Source organism: Fomitopsis serialis (genome assembly GCF_022376445.1).
Source record: "Fomitopsis serialis strain Sig1Antser10 chromosome Unknown B0H18scaffold_250, whole genome shotgun sequence".
NCBI lineage: Eukaryota > Fungi > Basidiomycota > Agaricomycetes > Polyporales > Fomitopsidaceae > Fomitopsis > Fomitopsis serialis.
Window position 1 is genome coordinate 39,086 of NW_025955210.1, and position 18,424 is coordinate 57,509.

An 18,424-nucleotide genomic window follows, 5' to 3' on the forward strand; every position below is an offset into this window, starting at 1 on the left:
TATATATATTGATAGTCGCCCTCTCGATCCTTAATCTAACTAAGTACGTTGCATTCGACATCTACAGAGTGTTCGCCACCGTGACCGGAACCTGCGCAACTGCCCGCAGCGATCTGAGCTTCGTTTGCGACCTGCTTTGTGGCACGCTTTCCGAAGATCCGTCTAGCATCAGCTCCCTGCGAGGACAACCCCGGCAAGTCAAAGCCCGCCGACCCACGGCCACCCGCTCAACGAGCACGAGCCTGCCGACCACTTGCTCGACAAGCCCAAGCCCGCCGCGGGCCATTATAGCAGGTAAGTCGCCCACGTCTCGTCGATTCCCACGAAGATGACCCCGACAAGCCAGAGCCCGCCGACCACGAGCTCGATGAGCACGAGATCGACGAGCACCCGCTGGACGAGCACCATCCTAGCGAGTACTGCCCCGGAGATCCCTCGCCCAAACCGAGGCGCAATTGAAAGCCCGCCAACAACGCGCCCAACGACGACCCTCGTGTTGCTCGTTAGTCCACCCGCCCGCCTGCTCGCGCTCGTTCCGACGTTCGTCCACACATCCACCCACTATGATGTGAGGCCATCATAATACCTGATGAATGACACGCTTACCGGGTCCACTATGCGAAACATCCACGAGCAAGGACAGATGTTTTGGGTGTTGCCATGATGAGGGGAGCAAGTCAAGAGCAAGCAATAGGCAGCCACGTTCAAAAGGCTCACCTCAGATGGTTGAGACTCCGAGATCACGATTGTCACTGCCAAGACGACCGCAAATAACGACGGATTGATATCGCGAAGCAACCCATGCATGGTTACCTGAATCAGTCCGTAGATCGCCCGAGCTGTCCGAGACTCGCTCTGCAGCACGCAGAGTAGCCGGCCAGCCTCTGACATATCCGAGAGCTCGCTTGACAAGGATCCAAAAGAAGTGAGCAGCGAGTTGCTACTCTTTGCCGGCTTGCAGCGCAATTGCAGCTGCTGATTGAGTCGAGGGAGGCCTGCGGCCGGTGACATGTGTCCCTGTCCGAGTCATACGCAATCAATCCATACTGAATATCCACATACCTTCAAGGAATCTTCGTTCACTGAGTGAAGGCGAGAAGCTACTGTCAACAATGTGTGGAGGACATGATGGGGCGCACATACTTATAGTAGTATTTCCCAACTTGAGTCGATTACCCGGCGGTAGACCACCGTGACCGATACTCCGCGAGAACATCAACGAAGACGAAGGCGCCACCATGGCAGTCAGCACTTCGGCACGACGAGCTTCTGTTATATACCTTGTACTACCCGCCCATGACGTGCGTGCATGTTGTAGGCGGGTCGAACACTTATCAGTCTGACGGATTTCCGCACACAGTTGGACTTACCTAGCGGGCCACAGCCCACAGCTTGTCGAAATGATAACAAGAATATGTGGACATCGCCAGGGTCAAACAGATGGACGATAGAGGAGCAGGCGACGAGAACACTGTTCTCTGGAGATCAGCACATAACAGGTCGATATGAAGACGGGCAGCCCTCCGCCAGACCGATAGCGGACTTACAATGCAGGTTTCTGAGGTACAATAAGCCACCATCTTTCTCACGATGGACCAGATGTATCAGGCAATAACGCCGTTGCGCAAATTCCGCGATGTCGGAGTGCGCGAGGCAGCGGGAGGCACGGCAGAGGCAGCAGGCAGAGCGGGCACAGACGGAGGCATGGGCAGAGCGGACACAGACGAGGATGGTCTTGGGGCAGCAGTGGAGGACTCGGAGGACGCGGGGACCTGTGGAGCAGAAGAGGAAGAAGATGAAGTTAGTAGGGCAGCATCTGTAGATACTGTTGAATGAACGTCGGCGTCGGGTGGGAACAAGCAGGTAGCGTCAAAGAGCAACGGGGTATCTCGATAGAACGTGTGTGGTTTGTCTCGTCCTCGGGACGGGGGGGGGGCAAACCGCGAGGTAAATACATGCAAACATCGAGCTAATAAAGTGAATCCTTATCTAAGTAAGGTACAGATCGGGTGCAATCATATCGCGCCGCAGCACGGCGCGTTGGCGAGCCGGGAATCGGGTATGCGCTCGCCTGGTTGTTCCAACAGATACAGACACCACTCGGTCAATGAGAAGTTGGTGAGGACACGGAGCACGAGGGTGACGCGGTGGAAGTGTTCTAGGAGTTCATTGTCGGAGGTAGGGATGTTGGAAAGAGGGAGCCATGAGTCTTTGTCCTCGGAGAGGCCTTTCCAGTGCACTAGGTACTCGTAACACTGTCCGAGCTTGCGCGAGTCAAGGACGGCGGCAATGGGGTTCGAAGGAGCAAGGTCGTCAATGTCGAAGGGGTCAGGGGTAGCATGGGTATGGAATTGTGAAGGGTTGGAGTAAGGTTCAAGGAGGGAGACATGGAAAACGGGGTGAAGGCGAGAGAGATATGACACATACTGAGTGGAACTTGACCGTTTCGAACGGTCCACCCGGAGTGCATTTGGCCCGTTTCTAACGGTGTACCCGGGCTCGGCCGGAGCACTCCGGGTCTACCGTTTGGAGCGGCCGCCGCCAGCAACGAACCGGCCGGAGGGAGGGTGGTGGTTTGGAATGGTCCGGCCGGAGTGTTGGGTAACGTTCCGGCCGGAGCTCTGGTGAACGTACCGGCCGGAGGCCTCGAGAAATATGGGTTTCCTACGGTCCGGCCGGACTGTTATCGAATGTTCCGGCCGGACCCCTGGTCAACGGTCCGGCCGGAGGCCTCCAAAGATTTAGGCTTCCTACCGTCCGGCTGGACACATATTCAATGTTCCGGCCAGACCTTTGATCAGTGTCCCAGCCGGAGGCCTTGAAAATTTGGGCTCTCAACGGTCCGCCGGGCTCATCACTAACGGTCCGGCCGGAGCACTCAGCAATGATTCAGCCTGGCCGGGGTTGGTTTCGGACGTCTGGCCGGCCCCCAGGTGAAACGGTCTGGCCGGGCAAAATCCCAACTTCCAATGTGAACAGGCCAGCCAGAAGCCTTGCAAAATCTGGGCTGTAAATGTTCCAGCCGGGCTAGTTTCTAACCATCCAGCCGGACCCCAGATGAACCAACCGGCCAGGCTTCTCCCAAACCAGCCAGACCCCTCAGAATTGATACACTAGTAATATAACAACAAGAATTGTTAGTTGTAACAACCAAGCTCAATATTTAACCACCAAGCCCAGAGATGAGCCACCAAGCTCGGTATCAAACCACCGAGCTCAATAGTGAGCCACTGAGCACAGTATTGAACCACCGAGGTTAAACAGCTAGGCCCGGTGGCCGAGAAAAATTGGCCGGGCTCGGCGCGAGGATAAATGGCCGAGGCTCGGGCCGAGGTTTCAAGCGCCGAGCTCGGTGAAAACCGCTGAGGTCAGTATCAAAGCATTGAGCTCAGTGTTAAGGGGCCCAGTTAAAGGGCCGAGCTGAGTGTTCAATGACCGAGTTTGTTGTTGAAGCACTGAGCTCGGAAATGGCTGAGGTTAAACCACCGAGCTCGGTGAATAAGACTATTCCTTTGGAGGACTCACTCATTGTGAGGAAATGAATCATTCTAGATAGTCAAACACTATTTGGAAAGAATATTGGCTGCAGGGAGTGAACATCATTATCCAACATGTATACCCTTATCTCCTGTCCTGCATTCAGCTTCAAAGAATAAGACTATTCCTGTTGGGGATGTAGGCTGTGCATTGAAATAGCACATTCTAGATGGTCAAACATTGTGGGAAAAGAAAACTGGCCTCAGGAGTTGAATAGTATGTTCTCAGAGAAGCCTGTGAGCATTTTTTATTTTGTATTCTCTGACCTAACTAGGCATCTCTGTACACTAGGGAACATATACTGTACTCTGTGAATGAAGGGCTACCAGATGATACCAAATTTCCTTATATGGCAATCTGACGGCCCGGCCGTTTTTCACCGAGCTCGGTGGTTTAACCTCAGCCATTTCCGAGCTCAGTGCTTCAACAACAAACTCGGTCATTGAACACTCAGCTCGGCCCTTTAACTGGGCCCCTTAACACTGAGCTCAATGCTTTGATACTGACCTCAGCGGTTTTCACCGAGCTCGGCGCTTGAAACCTCGGCCCGAGCCTCGGCCATTTATCCTCGGCGCCGAGCCCGGCCAATTTTTCTCGGCCACCGGGCCTAGCTGTTTAACCTCGGTGGTTCAATACTGTGCTCAGTGGCTCACTATTGAGCTCGGTGGTTTGATACCGAGCTTGGTGGCTCATCTCTGGGCTTGGTGGTTAAATATTGAGCTTGGTTGTTACAACTAACAATTCTTGTTGTTATATTACTAGTGTATCAATTCTGAGGGGTCTGGCTGGTTTGGGAGAAGCCTGGCCGGTTGGTTCATCTGGGGTCCGGCTGGATGGTTAGAAACTAGCCCGGCTGGAACATTTACAGCCCAGATTTTGCAAGGCTTCTGGCTGGCCTGTTCACATTGGAAGTTGGGATTTTGCCCGGCCAGACCGTTTCACCTGGGGGCCGGCCAGACGTCCGAAACCAACCCCGGCCAGGCTGAATCATTGCTGAGTGCTCCGGCCGGACCGTTAGTGATGAGCCCGGCCGGACCGTTGAGAGCCCAAATTTTCAAGGCCTCCGGCTGGGACACTGATCAAAGGTCTGGCCGGAACATTGAATATGTGTCCAGCCGGACGGTAGGAAGCCTAAATCTTTGGAGGCCTCCGGCCGGACCGTTGACCAGGGGTCCGGCCGGAACATTCGATAACAGTCCGGCCGGACCGTAGGAAACCCATATTTCTCGAGGCCTCCGGCCGGTACGTTCACCAGAGCTCCGGCCGGAACGTTACCCAACACTCCGGCCGGACCATTCCAAACCACCACCCTCCCTCCGGCCGGTTCGTTGCTGGCAGCGGCCGCTCCAAACGGTAGACCCGGAGTGCTCCGGCCGAGCCCGGGTACACCGTTAGAAACGGGCCAAATGCACTCCGGGTGGACCGTTTGAAATGTGATTTCCCACTCAGTAGGCTCGATATGAAGGGAGGCGAAGTTGGTAAGCAGTGTCAGAGACGGCGTGTTCCATAGGGAAGGGACCAAGCTTGCAATGGTCGAGCTTGTCGGAGGGGCACGTCGTCTTGATGTTGCGATGCAGCAACCAGACGAGCTGGTCGCGCGCAAATGGGGGCGCAGCGGTGCTCGTTGTAGGCTCAAGCTTGTCGATCTTGGGCTTTCTTGAGCTCGGCGCATAACTTGTCATGAAGGCGATCGAGTCGCTGCGCAAGATCAGCAGCGGCGGGTATGGTGGAGCATTCCGTGAAGTGAGGTTCCATCAGGAAAAACCTACTTGGCTTGGCAAGATATATAAATACTTGACAAGTCATGTAGAGTGGTTCTCAAGCCATACAGTACTTAAATAGCTTGGTCAGGTGGAATATTAGCTTGTGGTACATGTAAAAGAGTACCGTTCTTGAATTAATGTATAGTAACACATGTAATGTCCGTTTGAAAGCACATTACAGCTTGTTGCTACTCCAAGAATACTTCCCAAGACACTTATCCTTCCGTTGAACTTCAATTCAAGCAGTTGTCAGTATCCCAAGTGACAATGCACAATGACACAATTGGATTCATTGAACTGTAGTAAATAGCTTCACAGTTGTATCTACTGTATACTCTGAGTACTAGGGAGCTGTCATTCTATCTACCGGCTTGCCCAGCGCCATTTGCTAACCACCTAGTCGTCCAGCGACCGAACGGGTATCAACAACCGCGTACACGTGCTAAGACGAGCTGCCGTGCGGCTAGACGGGGGCATGACCAGCGAAGACCGGACAGATTGCCGTCCGGCGCTGTCGAGTCGCGGAGCATTCCCGTCTGGTGCGAATATGTGTTCATGGATACGTGAGGTGAGGTCTATTTTGTTGATAAAAACTGTGTTGCTGACCTAATTCGTCTACTGCGTTATCAACTGGTCGCCGCCCGCAATCGACGTTGTTCCGAAGGACGTACAGTGAATTGCAGAATTCGTTTCGGATATCATTCCGGACTCATCCCCCCGCACGCACATCAGCCGCGGATGAAGGGGCTGCTGCACGAGTTCGGCGTGGGACTAGCGTCGGTGGTCAACATGCCGAGAGGCTCATCGCGCGCAGGACACGGGGGCGCGTGTGCTTGCGAGGTAGGGGTAGGGGGAGAAGCTGGTGCTACCAATGGAGATGGCGCGGAGGACGAGGAGCATGAATCCGCGGCGAGAGTTGACGGGCAGTGGGGCGGGTGGTATGCTCGATGAGCTCGCAGCCGAGAGTGCGCTGGGGAGCAGACGCCGCGCGCGCGGATGTCAATTGCAGTCCCGGTCGAGAGATTTTGTCTCACTTCATGGCAGACGACCACCTACATGTCCTGACGCTTGGGTCCCATCCGAAGGAATTCAATCAGCTTCAATTCACTACGCACGGTTTAGCTCCGCGGTACCTGGGCATACGAGAACTGCTTCCGCCTCTCCAGCTCGCTGAGACCCGGTAACGGTATGTGTTTGTTTTTGCGCCTGTGTGCTTCAAAATTACTGCACTGTTTCAATGAATGAACTCCAGCAAAAGAACGACAAGGCTCAAAGTATACCACAGGACTTTCAGGAACACTTGGTAGACCGTCTGTGTAATATACTCGAGTTCGTGAAACTCAGCCTTCAAGTTCGCCTGTCAAGTGTTGTGAATCTTGAAGTGCTTACGTAGATCAACTGTATAGATTGTATTCAGCGCTAACGCTAACAACACTGTCTGGTTCGAAGGCTTCCAGAACCGCGACCAGCCGCGAGTCTCATGTGCTCATGCCCGCAGTGCGGTCCGATGCTCTTGCACTTGGCTTCCATCATCCTCCGAAGTTTGCGCGACCACTACGACCGACGGAAGACTTTGAGAACCTCATCCAGCGGTGAGTCAGAGTCCGCTCACACGGTGTGTTATCTAATATTTTTCACTGTTCCGTCAACACTCACCACCGCTCGCTCTCAGTGAACGTACTGCACCTTGGAATGGCTACACGTCAGTCTCTCCGTAGTGCGGCACGCCAGCCCACCGGCCAGCCGACCACGAAGGCTAAGACTGGTCAGGCCGCTGTAAAGTCAGCGCCGGCTGCTAAGAAGTCCTCCACCGCTACGAAAGCCTCATCGAAGGGCGCCACGGGTTCCAAGCGCGGCAGGCAGGAAACCCCAGAGAGAAATGGCAAGACCTCCCAGCCCGACATTCTGTCCCCGTCCGAGAAGCGGTTGTATGACAAGTTGAAAGCGAAGATGGAGCAGGCCGAGAAGCAGGCGGCGGCCGAACATCAATCCAGTGAGTGCTCAACTTCACGTTGATTGGGATGGACGACACAAAACGAATGCTGAACTCACAACAGACGTACGAAGGACGAGCACAGCTATGTTGCTAGAGGAGAACACGTCTGGCGCAGAGGACGAGGAGGATGAGGATGAGCAACTGAGGCGCAAGAAGGTGAAGAAGAACGTGGAGATCAAGCTCAGCGAGTATGAAGAACAGGACGAGCTTGTCGAGGAGGAGGAGGTGGCAGCGGAGGCGGAAGCGGAAGCAGAGGAGGAGATGCGAGTGGAGCCAGAGCGAGAGGTGGGCAATGCGAACAATGTGGATAATCCCCCAGAGGCACCTCTGCCTCCGCGCCGTGAGTCTTTTACACAAGCTAATAAGTATATCGAACTACTAACAGAAGTGGTATGCAAGCCAAACCTAAACCAAGGCCTGCGTTTGGTCGGAAGCCGGCGAACGAACCTGAGAAAGCCAAGAATGACCGGGGCGACACTTTGCTCGACGCAGACGAGTGTAACCTTGCGACAGCTCTCGGTATGTGGGTCCTCCCATAGGTTCCTAGCTAATCTGCAAGCAACATCATAGGTAAGCCTCAATCGTCGTCAGCAACGTCAAAAAACAATCCGAAGGCAAGGCAGCGAAACAACCATGCTCATGGGGACAGTGGGTCAGAAGACGACAAAGAGCAACGCACTAACGTCACGCAGCGTGCCAAAGCCAAGAAAGTGTGGTGCATGGATGCCGTTGTCATTGACTCACCTCCAAAAAAGGTGAAGGTGAGTGCATCTTTATTTACTCATCTCAAACTATGATAGATTACACAGCAGACGGTGGTCAACAAGAACAAGGGCAAGGGTGCGGCGGTCAAGACCAAGGGCAAGGGTGCAGCGGTTGAGAAGAACAAGGGCAAGGGTACGAGGGTCAACAAGAAGCAGAAGAAACAGCACGACTGGTTGGACACCGACACCGAGTCGGAGAACAAGACCGAGCCGGACGCGGACGATACGGAAGAAGACCATGAGTCGGACAGTGACTCGGACAGCAACAGCGACAGCAACGACGATGATTCGGAGGAAGACAGAGATGCGGAGGACGAGGCGATGGACAAGGACAGTGAGGATGAAGTGATTGTAAGTCAATCATCCCGCATTCACTGCTTTGTCGATGAAGTTCTGCAGGTTGTCAAGGCCCCGAAGAGTAAGGCCGGGCAGTCCAAAGGCAAGAGAAGCAAACGTAGCAGCAGCAGCGCGGCCGGGCAGAAGTCCGAAGGTCGTCGTCGTGCGCAGGCCAGGGACATCCCGGAGACCCTCAAGCCTATTGTTACGTGCTCACAGATGTACCTCTGCCTCCGCCTCTCACTCGACCACGCATGGACCTCCGAGAAGACGCAGAACATCAGTCAGCTGCCCCACAAGCACCTCGTCATCAAGAGGGCCTTGAAGGACGCTCGCCGCCATCGCGCGGAGGATGGCAAGAAGATTGATTACCTTGTGTCAGGGTTCAAGACCCTGAAAAAGAAACGCAACCACGTTCTTCGCGAGAACGTCGCCAGTGTTGTAAGTCACTTGTTCCTGACACATCAAACGAACTGAGTCTTGTTGCAGGTGTGGACAGGCGCGTCTCAGCTCCGAAACGAGGTCAAGAAGAAAGCGAAGATTGTGGTCGACAGTGCCTACAGCCTGGGAAGCCTCTCGACGCAGCACAGAGTCGCAGCCGCAACATTCCTCCTCAAGTCGAACACACAGGGCAAATTCTCAATGCCGAATTTTATCTTCGGCGAAATCGACATCGCCTGGCAGTCGGACGAACCTTACGAGGTCGACATGAAGGTATGTACAGTCATCTTGGATGTTTACTGCTTGTTCTTGAAGGGCCCCACAGGCGAGCGTCGTGAACCGCAAGAAACCGTTCCAGCACAAGGCGTTGTCCGACGTCATTGTGCAGCACTGGTTCCATGGACACAGGGACACTGCGTCAGTCGCAGGTACGATCGGTTCAGTGAGGTTCCGAACAACCTCATAGCCCTGTGTGCAATGCGGTAAGTTTTGTTCACGTTAGTTTATGGACAGCTGTAATACTGAACAATTCTTTTATAGATCGAGGCGGCGTTGGTGGACATAGCCACAGGGACTCACCACTTCTCTAACAAGCTATATGCGGCCAAGTGAGTGTAACAGTCTGTCTAGCGTAGTGTTTCTCCCTCACGTGTGAGTAGGTGGATCAACATCATGGGCATCCTGGATCAGTTCGAAAGCAACCATCGGAGGTGTACCAAGCTCTGAAGGAGATGATGTGGACCAATGTCAGGTAAGTGGCATTAATACTAACCTTCTAAACGTCGAGTCTATCTCAATGTTGGTCCAGCGCACTCATCAATGAGCAGCAAGTCTCGAGATCGAAGGATAAGCAAGACATCGCTGACGATGGTAGCCCTGGCGAGCAGTTCATGCGTGGAGCGATGTAGAGGTCGGCGACACTAAGGCCACCGGAACGAAGGCTGCAAAGCCATCGTCAAAGCCGTCGTCTTCGAAACCGACATCGTGAAGCTGTCATCCGAAGCCGACATCGTCGAAGCCGTCATCTCGAAGCCACATCGTCGAAGCCGCCGTCGTCAAAGACGACGACGTCGAAGGCGCCTGAGGGTAAGTGCATCACTGTCAATAGTATGTGTGTACAATGAACGATTGTTCCCCAGTCGAGCCTCAGGTCAATGAAGAAGAAGCTGGGCGTGAGGCTTCCCACGTACTCTCCGACGCCTGAGCACAGCATGCCAAGGTAAGTATCTTCTCATTCTTGTACATCCTGGATCAGCGCCTGAACAATCGTCAGACTATCTACTACAGCATCTACACAACTTCCTCGTCTCTCTATAGTCAATCGCTGTATCGTCATCTCGCCGTGTCGCCGTCCATGTCGCCGTCCATGTCGCCGTCCGTGTCGCCGTCCGTGCCGCCGTCCGTATCTCCGTCCATATCGCCGTCCTGCCATCCGTGTCGGCATTCGTCTAGCCGTCCGTCTCATTTCTCGACATTCTCTCGACATGAGTGACATGTTGCTGGTCACTGGTCACTGGTCAATCATCAGTTGTCGTTCGTAAGGCGGTTAGGTGATACATTTTTTATGTTGCTCTGTAATGTTGTATAACACGCTCTGTACTGCTCTAACAATTACCTATGCTGTGATGTCATGCGCAGTGCGCAATAATATTATTGATTTCATCTCAATTTGGGTTCCAATACTTGTGGAAGTTGCCCACTACGACAAGACACAGATTTTTTTGAGAGCCATGGAGATTCAAATGTTGATTGACAATGTCCACATGTCTTGAAATAAGCACATTATCATGTACGTCTTGCAAGCTCATCAAGACATGTAGAGTAAACCTACATCAATAGTCTGAAGACACAAAAGATATCTTAACTTCAAGCATAGGCTCTCTTGTGCAGGTACTTCAAGCATATGACTTGTCTTGCCAAGTACTTTATAGATTTCAAGACATGCAGTACTTAGAATACTTGTCAAGACAAGGGAGTTTTTCCTGATGAACTGAACCTGAATCAAAAGTGAAGCACACTCAGCAAAGATGAAGTGAAGGGCAACCAAATTCAGAGAAACACCAACTGAACCTGAGTCAAAAGTGAAGTGCACTCAGCAAAAACGAAGTGAAGCACCAACTGAACCTGAATCAAAAGCGAATCACACCTAGCAAAAATGAAGTGAAGGGCAACCAAATTCAGAGAAACACCAACTGAACCTGAATCAAAAGTGAAGTGCACTCAGCAAAAACGAAGTGAAGGGCAACCAAGTTCAGAAAAACATCAACAGAACCTGAATCAAACACCAACTGAACCTGAATCAAAAGTGAAGCACACTCAGCAAAGATGAAGTGAAGGGCAACCAAATTCAGAGAAACACCAACTGAACCTGAGTCAAAAGTGAAGTGCACTCAGCAAAAACGAAGTGAAGCACCAACTGAACCTGAATCAAAAGCGAATCACACCTAGCAAAAATGAAGTGAAGGGCAACCAAATTCAGAGAAACACCAACTGAACCTGAATCAAAAGTGAAGTGCACTCAGCAAAAACGAAGTGAAGGGCAACCAAGTTCAGAAAAACATCAACAGAACCTGAATCAAACACCAACTGAACCTGAATCAAAAGTGAAGCACACTCAGCAAAGATGAAGTGAAGGGCAACCAAATTCAGAGAAACACCAACTGAACCTGAGTCAAAAGTGAAGTGCACTCAGCAAAAACGAAGTGAAGCACCAACTGAACCTGAATCAAAAGCGAATCACACCTAGCAAAAATGAAGTGAAGGGCAACCAAATTCAGAGAAACACCAACTGAACCTGAATCAAAAGTGAAGTGCACTCAGCAAAAACGAAGTGAAGGGCAACCAAGTTCAGAAAAACATCAACAGAACCTGAATCAAACACCAACTGAACCTGAATCAAAAGTGAAGCACACTCAGCAAAAACGAAGTGAAGGGCAACCAAGTTCAGAAAAACATCAACTGAACCTGAATCAAAAGCGAATCACACCTAGCAAAAACGAAGTGAAGGGCAACCAAATTCAGAGAAACACCAACTGAACCTGAATCAAAAGTGAAGCGCACTCAGCAAAAACAAAGTGAAGCACCAACTGAACCTCAATCAAAAGCGAAGCGCACTCAGCAAAAACAAAGCACCAACTGAACCTCAATCAAAAGCGAAGTGCACTCAGCAAAAATGAAGTGAAGGGCAACCAAATTCAGAAAAACATCAACAGAACCTGAATCAAACACCAACTGAACCTGAATCAAAAGCGAAGCGCACTCAGCAAAAATGAAGTGAAGGGCAACCAAATTCAGAAAAACATCAACAGAACCTGAATCACCAACTGAACCTGAATCACCAACTGAACCTGAATCAAAAGCGAATCACACTCAGCAAAGATGAAGTGAAGGGCAACCAAATTCAGAGAAACACCAACTGAACCTGAATCAAAAGTGAAGCGCACTCAGCTGCCTATGGCACCAGATGCAGGTCATGACGACAACGCGTATTGAAAAGTGGTTGGCCACCATTTGGTTCTCGCTTGCTGTATGTAGTACATCCTCGCACTGCTCTGTCGTCGACGTCGTGTTTTCTTGCTCGTTGCTCAGTATCCAGCCAAGGTGACTCTCGAAATGAAATTATTTTGCGCAAACAATAGCGGCACTGGCTTCCCTGACGACTAGTGTCCGACTTTGCCCTCGGTGCTCAGCCGTCCTGCAGACCCCTCGTCCCATACAAAATTCAAAAATGAATCACCTCCGCGTTTGTCCCTAGGTTGTCTACAGCATTTCAAGCAGCATCAGCAGCTACCTCCCTCTTCTAGAGCACAACACCCATGACGGACCGGAGGCATCTCCGCATCATGATCTCCCACACGCACATTTTCCATCTTGGATACTATATCGGGTCACGATCTCGGCCACCTAAGCATTCGACAAGCCCTCCTCACTCTGTATGGGCCATAATGACCTGAATTCTTGTGAGAAGGTATGTTAAGAGACCTCATAAATACGAGAAAAATATGAGAAAAAATATACGATCATTGAGTCGAGCTCAGTAGCTAAAGTTCTGGTCGAGAGTAGGGTGAGCCACACTGCTTACCAGAAATAGGTATCATCGCAAAGGATGATTTTTCCTGCACACAGATCTCAGTGTATTGGCTTCAAATTTTGTACAGGCATTACAAGGATGCATTGAGACATGCTACGATTTATTTCATAGCTATAGAAGGGGTGATTGTTGAATGAGGCTCGAGTGACCGACTACCTAGGCTGTCCGAGATCGTGACCCGATATAGTAAGGATGGACACGGGTATCGGGTACACCCGCGGTAACATACCCGAGGTGTCCCCGGGTACGGGTGCGGTGTGCGATCCTCGCCACACCGCGACTACCGCGTACCCGCCTCCCGGTGTTGCGGTGTTGCGCGGTGTCGCACCCGTGGCGGTATTGCCCAAAGAGGCAACTCCGCGAGCGCCCGAACTTGCCCGAGGGTGTCGCTCCGCGGGGCGTCTGCCACCCTATCCTCTCGCCAGGTGAGTGCTCAACTCGCCCACAGCCCCAGGCGAAACAATCCCAAGCACGGCACACACGCGGACGGCGAGCACGCACGGCAAAAGCCGCATGTGCAAGCGCAGCCCACGAGCACGCCGCGGGCGCGGGCACAGCAACGAGCGACGAACATACGGCGGGCGCGGGTGACGAGCAGACGGCGGGCGTGGACAACGAGCAGACGGCGGGCGCGAACGACAAGCGGGGACAACGAGCAGACGGCGGGCGCGTACAACGAGCGGACGGCGAGCGCAGATGACAAGCGTCCGGCGAGCGCAGATGACAAGCGTCCGGCGGGCGTGGGCGACGAGCAGACGTCGGGCGCGGAAGACGAGCGGGGACGACGAGCGGACGACAAACAGACGACAGGGAAGGGTGTGGCGGGCGAGGGTAGGCGAGGGCAAAAGTCCCCCGGTGAGTGCAGACGCACGCGAACGAGCCCACTAACGTAGACACAGAACGCGGCGACGTGCAGTGCGATGACCACGAGCACACAGGGCCAATGCCCTGCGTGCAGACGCGGCCGACAAACTAGCGACGGACACAGGAACCGGGGATGTGCGAGCTGGCGGGCGTGAGGGCAAGTGAGCGAGTGGACAGCGGGGAGGGATGAACGGGCGAGGGCCAGTACCTCGGGTGAGTGCAAACACACGCGAACGGGCCCACTAACGCAGGCCCAGGACGCGGCGACCTGCAACCTAATGCGCACGACGACCGCGAGCTCGCAGGGCCAATGCCCTGCGTGCAGGGACGGCCGACAAACAGGGTGCAGGCGGATGAGCAGACGTGTGAGCGGACGGGCGGGCGGCAGCACACGTCGACCATGAGCGCGCTGGGCGAACGCCCAGCACGCAACCTCGGCCGATGAAAATGCCTGCAAGCGATCGGGTAAGCAGACTGAGGAGCTGGGAGACGGGCGGACCAGCGGGTGCGCTGGGAAGTGGGCGCGACAGCGGGCGGGCGGGCAAGTGGGTGAGTGGGTGAGAGGACAGGTGGGCAAACCAGGGAGTGAGCGGGCGAGAGGACGGGCGAGAGGACGGGCGAGAGCCACCGACCACCAGCGCGCTGGGCAGATGCCCAGCACGCAGGCACAGCCGACGAACGCTCAGGCGTAGGCAGGCAAAACGGGCAGGCGAGTGGGCGGACAGGCGGACAGGCGAGTACATGTACACAAGCAGGCAACGACGCACGGCAACTGCGAGTGTGCAGGGTCAATGCCCCGTACGCAAGCACGGCTGACGAACGGGCCGCGTGCGTGAGCAGGAGACAGGAGACGGCGAGGATGAGTAGGGCCCGGACGCGCCCAACACACGCCGGTCGCGAGCGCGTAGGGCCAATGCCCCGCGTGCAAGCGCAGCCGACGAACGCGCTGCGGATACGGACACAGCAACAAACACCGAACGGGCAGCAGGGCGGGAGGGCGCGCGGACGGTGCGTGCGGATGGGAAACGAGCGGACGCGAGCATATGAAGCTGTACATTTCGTAGTATTTACATAACAATTGTATAAAATGGCTACCCTCGGCTACACATCACAGGCAACTGCTCACGGACTCGAGGGAGGGCATGTCTGATTCAGCGTCCGAGCTATCAGATACATATATGGTGCTCGACCTGCCGATCTTATGTGCTGCAATGTATGCGTGAGGTTGGTCATTGATCATGTGCACATCCTGCAAGGAGTTCGTGGCGAGTTCAGAACAAACAATGTGCACGAGCATGAAGACTTACAGTACCAGTATTGATGGTGAGATAGCCCTCTGCAACACGCACCATGAAGTGCGCGAGCGGAAGGGCATCCGGCCAATCAAGGTCTTGTTCCACTCCGACGGCCTCCAGCGCCGTGCGCAGTTCACCCAAGACGGTGAGGTGTCGGCAACGCGGGATGAAGGAATCATGAAGACATGCAGCGATCAGCGCGATTGTGAGTTCAAGCGGAGACGTCGCGGTCACGGGCGACGTATACCGCAACGCCATGCGCCAGCCGGTATCTGCACGAAGAAAGTTCACGACCTAGGGAAAGTCACAGCATTGGAAAACGAGCCCAAAATGTAACGAAATGACTTACGTGCGTTGCGAGCCCGAGATCGATTGAACCACTGAGCTCCAGTCCACTGTGAGTCTCGCTCTTGAAGAAATCCTCGAGCTTCCCTTCCAACATTCCATCGCGCTTCGCTGGGCTCCCGCGGTTGGCATCTGAGTGGACGCCTGCCGCGTCCTCGCTCCGGGAGTTTCTGACAAGCGATGAGCCTGATCAAAAGTTAGGTTACATAAGTTGGCGTGTTTTGCACACAAGGCTCGAATCGCCGAGTTGGACGGCCACTCACTGGCGGTGTGAGACAGTGAGCATCCCATAGCGGTCGGCCTGGGGTAATGTAAGTCGTAGTACAGTGGTTCGGGCAGACGTGATTCCGAGACGCCTCGGAGCAATGTGCACGAAAGGGCAGGAATGAGAGGCTGTCTGCGACTCGCAGGGGCTTTGGCATTTCGGATGTTAGCCTGAAGTATCACTGACCGCCAGAGTGTGAAATGCTCGTACCGAACCGCCGATCCACTGAAATGTACCATGTGGTCTGTTTATTGACCCGGACACCACACTGCACCTCGAGGCCTTGAATATCACGCCGAGTGGCCCTATATGACTCTTGGCAAGTGTTCAGTACCGATGAGATCACTGCGATCTCATTGGCTTGTGCAGTGGACGAATAAGGTAAGCCTCTTCGTTATCTCACCTAGACTTGGGCTTGAAAGCTTGAGACTCGCCGAGTCGGTTGCAGGTGCATATGCAGGAAGAGGAGTGGGCGCGTCGGCCGTCCATTCTGCGGACGTGTTGTCGAAGCCACTGTCACAACTCACAGTGTTTGTGTCGTGGATTCGGCGGACACCGGTGTGCAAATACAGGCCAAAGAAGGCGTCCAAAGACAGACCCACAGAGCGTGACAGGGCAGTGTCTAGCGCTGTCCCACGTTGGTTCAAATCGTGCGACGCCATACTCGACTCTTGACTGCGTGTCTCGAGACCCATCCACACAAGTACACCTGTCAATAAGGACAGTATTTCGTTGACACGGTGAGTACTGACAGCCGAGTCATGTTCTCTGCAGCCAACTAAACAGATCCTCCGATGGCAATCGCGCCACGTTGCTCTCCGGGTTGATACCCACCAGTTCAAGTTGTACGCTGGGCGGTGGCCTGATGGCTATCTCGGACTCGGACACGAGTATAACCGTGGCTCGAGTCTCGACCTGTCAACGGCAGTAAGTCTTTGCGGCGGTGGTGAGTGATACCGTTCGAGTCGTGTTCTCTGCAATGTACTCAATCTGACAGATATTCCGATGGATTGTCATCAGAACGCTACACTAGAGGGGGAGCATTTGATGATCTGCAGCAGGGCAGGTGAGTCATACCTTCATGAACCATACTACCACGGCCTCATGTACTTATTCTGCTTCCTTCAAGTCAGTGCATCAGGAAAAATGCCCTGTCTCGGAAAGCCCTTACAAACACTTCTCACGGCTTTCAGAGCAGAAAAGCACCTCCAAGCGCCAAGAGCGGCTCATACACAAGTGCCCTAATCTGAAGCCTTCAAAGTAACCCAAACCCTTTTTAGCTGTTTAAAAGCTACCCTCCCTTGTTAACATTCTCTTCACATTGGTTTCAATTTCATGGGTTCGCCGTCCATTTAATCAATAATGCTGCTTTCAATCACTTTGAAATTGCTCTGAACCATTTTCTTTGGTCCTTTAATAATGCTTTTAGGCTACTTGGAAGGTGTTGCAAGGCTTCCCAGAGCCCTCTCAATTCCTCAGTATTTTCTCAACCGTGATTCACAATAAAATCTGGGCCATTGAATACATTGCAAAAGATGATACAGATGGGGCATACAAACAACACATGACAGGCAGACGTACATCCAGCAGCTGATGGTAGAGACAAGAGGTATTGTGCTACTGGAGGTGATGGGACAACAGTGGGCAGTGACCGGACGTAAGGAATGGGGAGCCTGTGCGCATGCACCAGAGAAATACAACACAGAAAACAATACGTATCGTACATCCCCGTTGGAGACTGCTCAATAGCGATGTTCGTTACGCTCTGGAAGCGGTCTTCTTCTCCCAGTTCGCGTTGAACATGTCATCGTCCTCATCGTCTTCAGCGGGGCCCCCGTCGCCAGCGTCACTGTCGTCGACACGCAATCCTGCGAGCGCACTGACAGTGTAATTTATGGTCAGCAAGAATTGAGAGCACACAAGATCATGTTACCGTATATAGTTGTTCAGCGTGGAGTCCATGGACTTGACGAAGGCAATGACCCCGGCACGCTTCTCGCAATCGCCTGTGCTGGCGAGCCGCCTGAACTTGTCGATCCGAGCCTGGAAGCGGTCGTGCCTGGGACTCTCAAGTTAGCTGGGTGTGTTATAGCCGGTGTTGACTTACTCGACAGTGTAGTGCCTCTCGTCGAAATTGATGGTCTGTCCCCTTGCCGCCTCTTCAAGCGCAACAAGTATCTGGCCATCATAAAAATCAACTGAGGGGTCATCTAGTCAAAGAGGATACGTAGACTCACCGCACTGCACGAAAGTGCAATCATGTTGCTGGATAGTGGTTTGCCGAGGTCAAACCGCGCCTGGTTCTCCTTACGCATTCCCTCGGGGTTTGCTCCAAGCCACCACTGACGGGCCATGAGCTCCGCCAGGGTCTCGCTGTGGAAGGGCATGTCGAAGTCGACTTCCCAGGTCTTGTCCCGAGGTCAGATGTCAGTTATGACCACGTTGTAGGATATCAACTATATACGTACCACGGGGTCAAGGTCGGGGTCAGGCATTTCGAGGTTGCCGTGGTGGAAAGCGTCCTTCTCCTTGAGCCATTTGATGCGGGCCTCTGTCGCCTTGGCCAGCTTCTCAGCCCTGGCTGCGGCGTTGAGCCTCTTACCGTCACGGCCCCGGTCGGACACCTTCACGTGCAAGAAATCCTTCTCAACCACAGTTTTGCTTTCTGCTTGATTTCTTGACGGTACTGCGAGGAGACCTTGAAGACCTGATGCCCAGCAACATCGCG

The 18,424-nt window shown here is 53.4% G+C and overlaps 4 protein-coding genes across 4 annotated transcripts; 2 read left to right on the plus strand and 2 right to left on the minus strand.

Annotated features, from left to right (window-relative positions):
• Window positions 1–202: 202 nt before the first annotated feature.
• On the minus strand, window positions 203–1,127 carry B0H18DRAFT_1055048 (uncharacterized protein). The gene has a single exon (XM_048031039.1). It carries the CDS (start codon window positions 1,009–1,011, stop codon window positions 562–564), a length of 450 nt encoding a protein of 149 aa, XP_047885369.1. The 5' UTR covers window positions 1,012–1,127; the 3' UTR covers window positions 203–561.
• A 4,090-nt stretch (window positions 1,128–5,217) lies between these two features.
• B0H18DRAFT_961224 (uncharacterized protein) lies at window positions 5,218–10,289 on the plus strand (the record flags this gene model as incomplete). The annotated part of the gene is made up of 21 exons (XM_048043039.1): window positions 5,218–5,367; window positions 5,701–5,868; window positions 6,033–6,238; window positions 6,310–6,480; window positions 6,750–6,892; window positions 6,973–7,293; window positions 7,358–7,636; window positions 7,696–7,815; window positions 7,867–8,057; window positions 8,097–8,411; window positions 8,460–8,837; window positions 8,886–9,110; window positions 9,163–9,254; window positions 9,304–9,319; window positions 9,378–9,445; window positions 9,473–9,488; window positions 9,536–9,588; window positions 9,646–9,741; window positions 9,856–9,923; window positions 9,977–10,023; window positions 10,155–10,289. 21 exons carry the CDS (start codon window positions 5,218–5,220, stop codon window positions 10,287–10,289), a joined length of 3,258 nt encoding a protein of 1,085 aa, XP_047885370.1.
• A 2,830-nt stretch (window positions 10,290–13,119) lies between these two features.
• On the plus strand, window positions 13,120–13,903 carry B0H18DRAFT_1127412 (uncharacterized protein; the record flags this gene model as incomplete). Its single annotated transcript, XM_048035280.1, has 3 exons — window positions 13,120–13,352; window positions 13,376–13,782; window positions 13,827–13,903. 3 exons carry the CDS (start codon window positions 13,120–13,122, stop codon window positions 13,901–13,903), a joined length of 717 nt encoding a protein of 238 aa, XP_047885371.1.
• A 996-nt stretch (window positions 13,904–14,899) lies between these two features.
• Window positions 14,900–18,401, minus strand: B0H18DRAFT_1127413 (uncharacterized protein; the record flags this gene model as incomplete). The annotated part of the gene is made up of 8 exons (XM_048035281.1): window positions 14,900–15,040; window positions 15,099–15,380; window positions 15,436–15,601; window positions 17,459–17,575; window positions 17,630–17,755; window positions 17,804–17,874; window positions 17,934–18,104; window positions 18,165–18,401. Coding segments are annotated over 8 exons (1,311 nt in total), but the record flags the coding sequence as incomplete, so codon positions are not given.
• Between the last annotated feature and the right edge of the window lie 23 nt (window positions 18,402–18,424).

Bases quoted from the DNA above. Each gene is read 5' to 3' on its own strand.
- B0H18DRAFT_1055048 (XM_048031039.1), bottom strand. From the start codon at position 1,011: ATGTCACCGGCCGCAGGCCTCCCTCGACTCAATCAGCAGCTGCAATTG.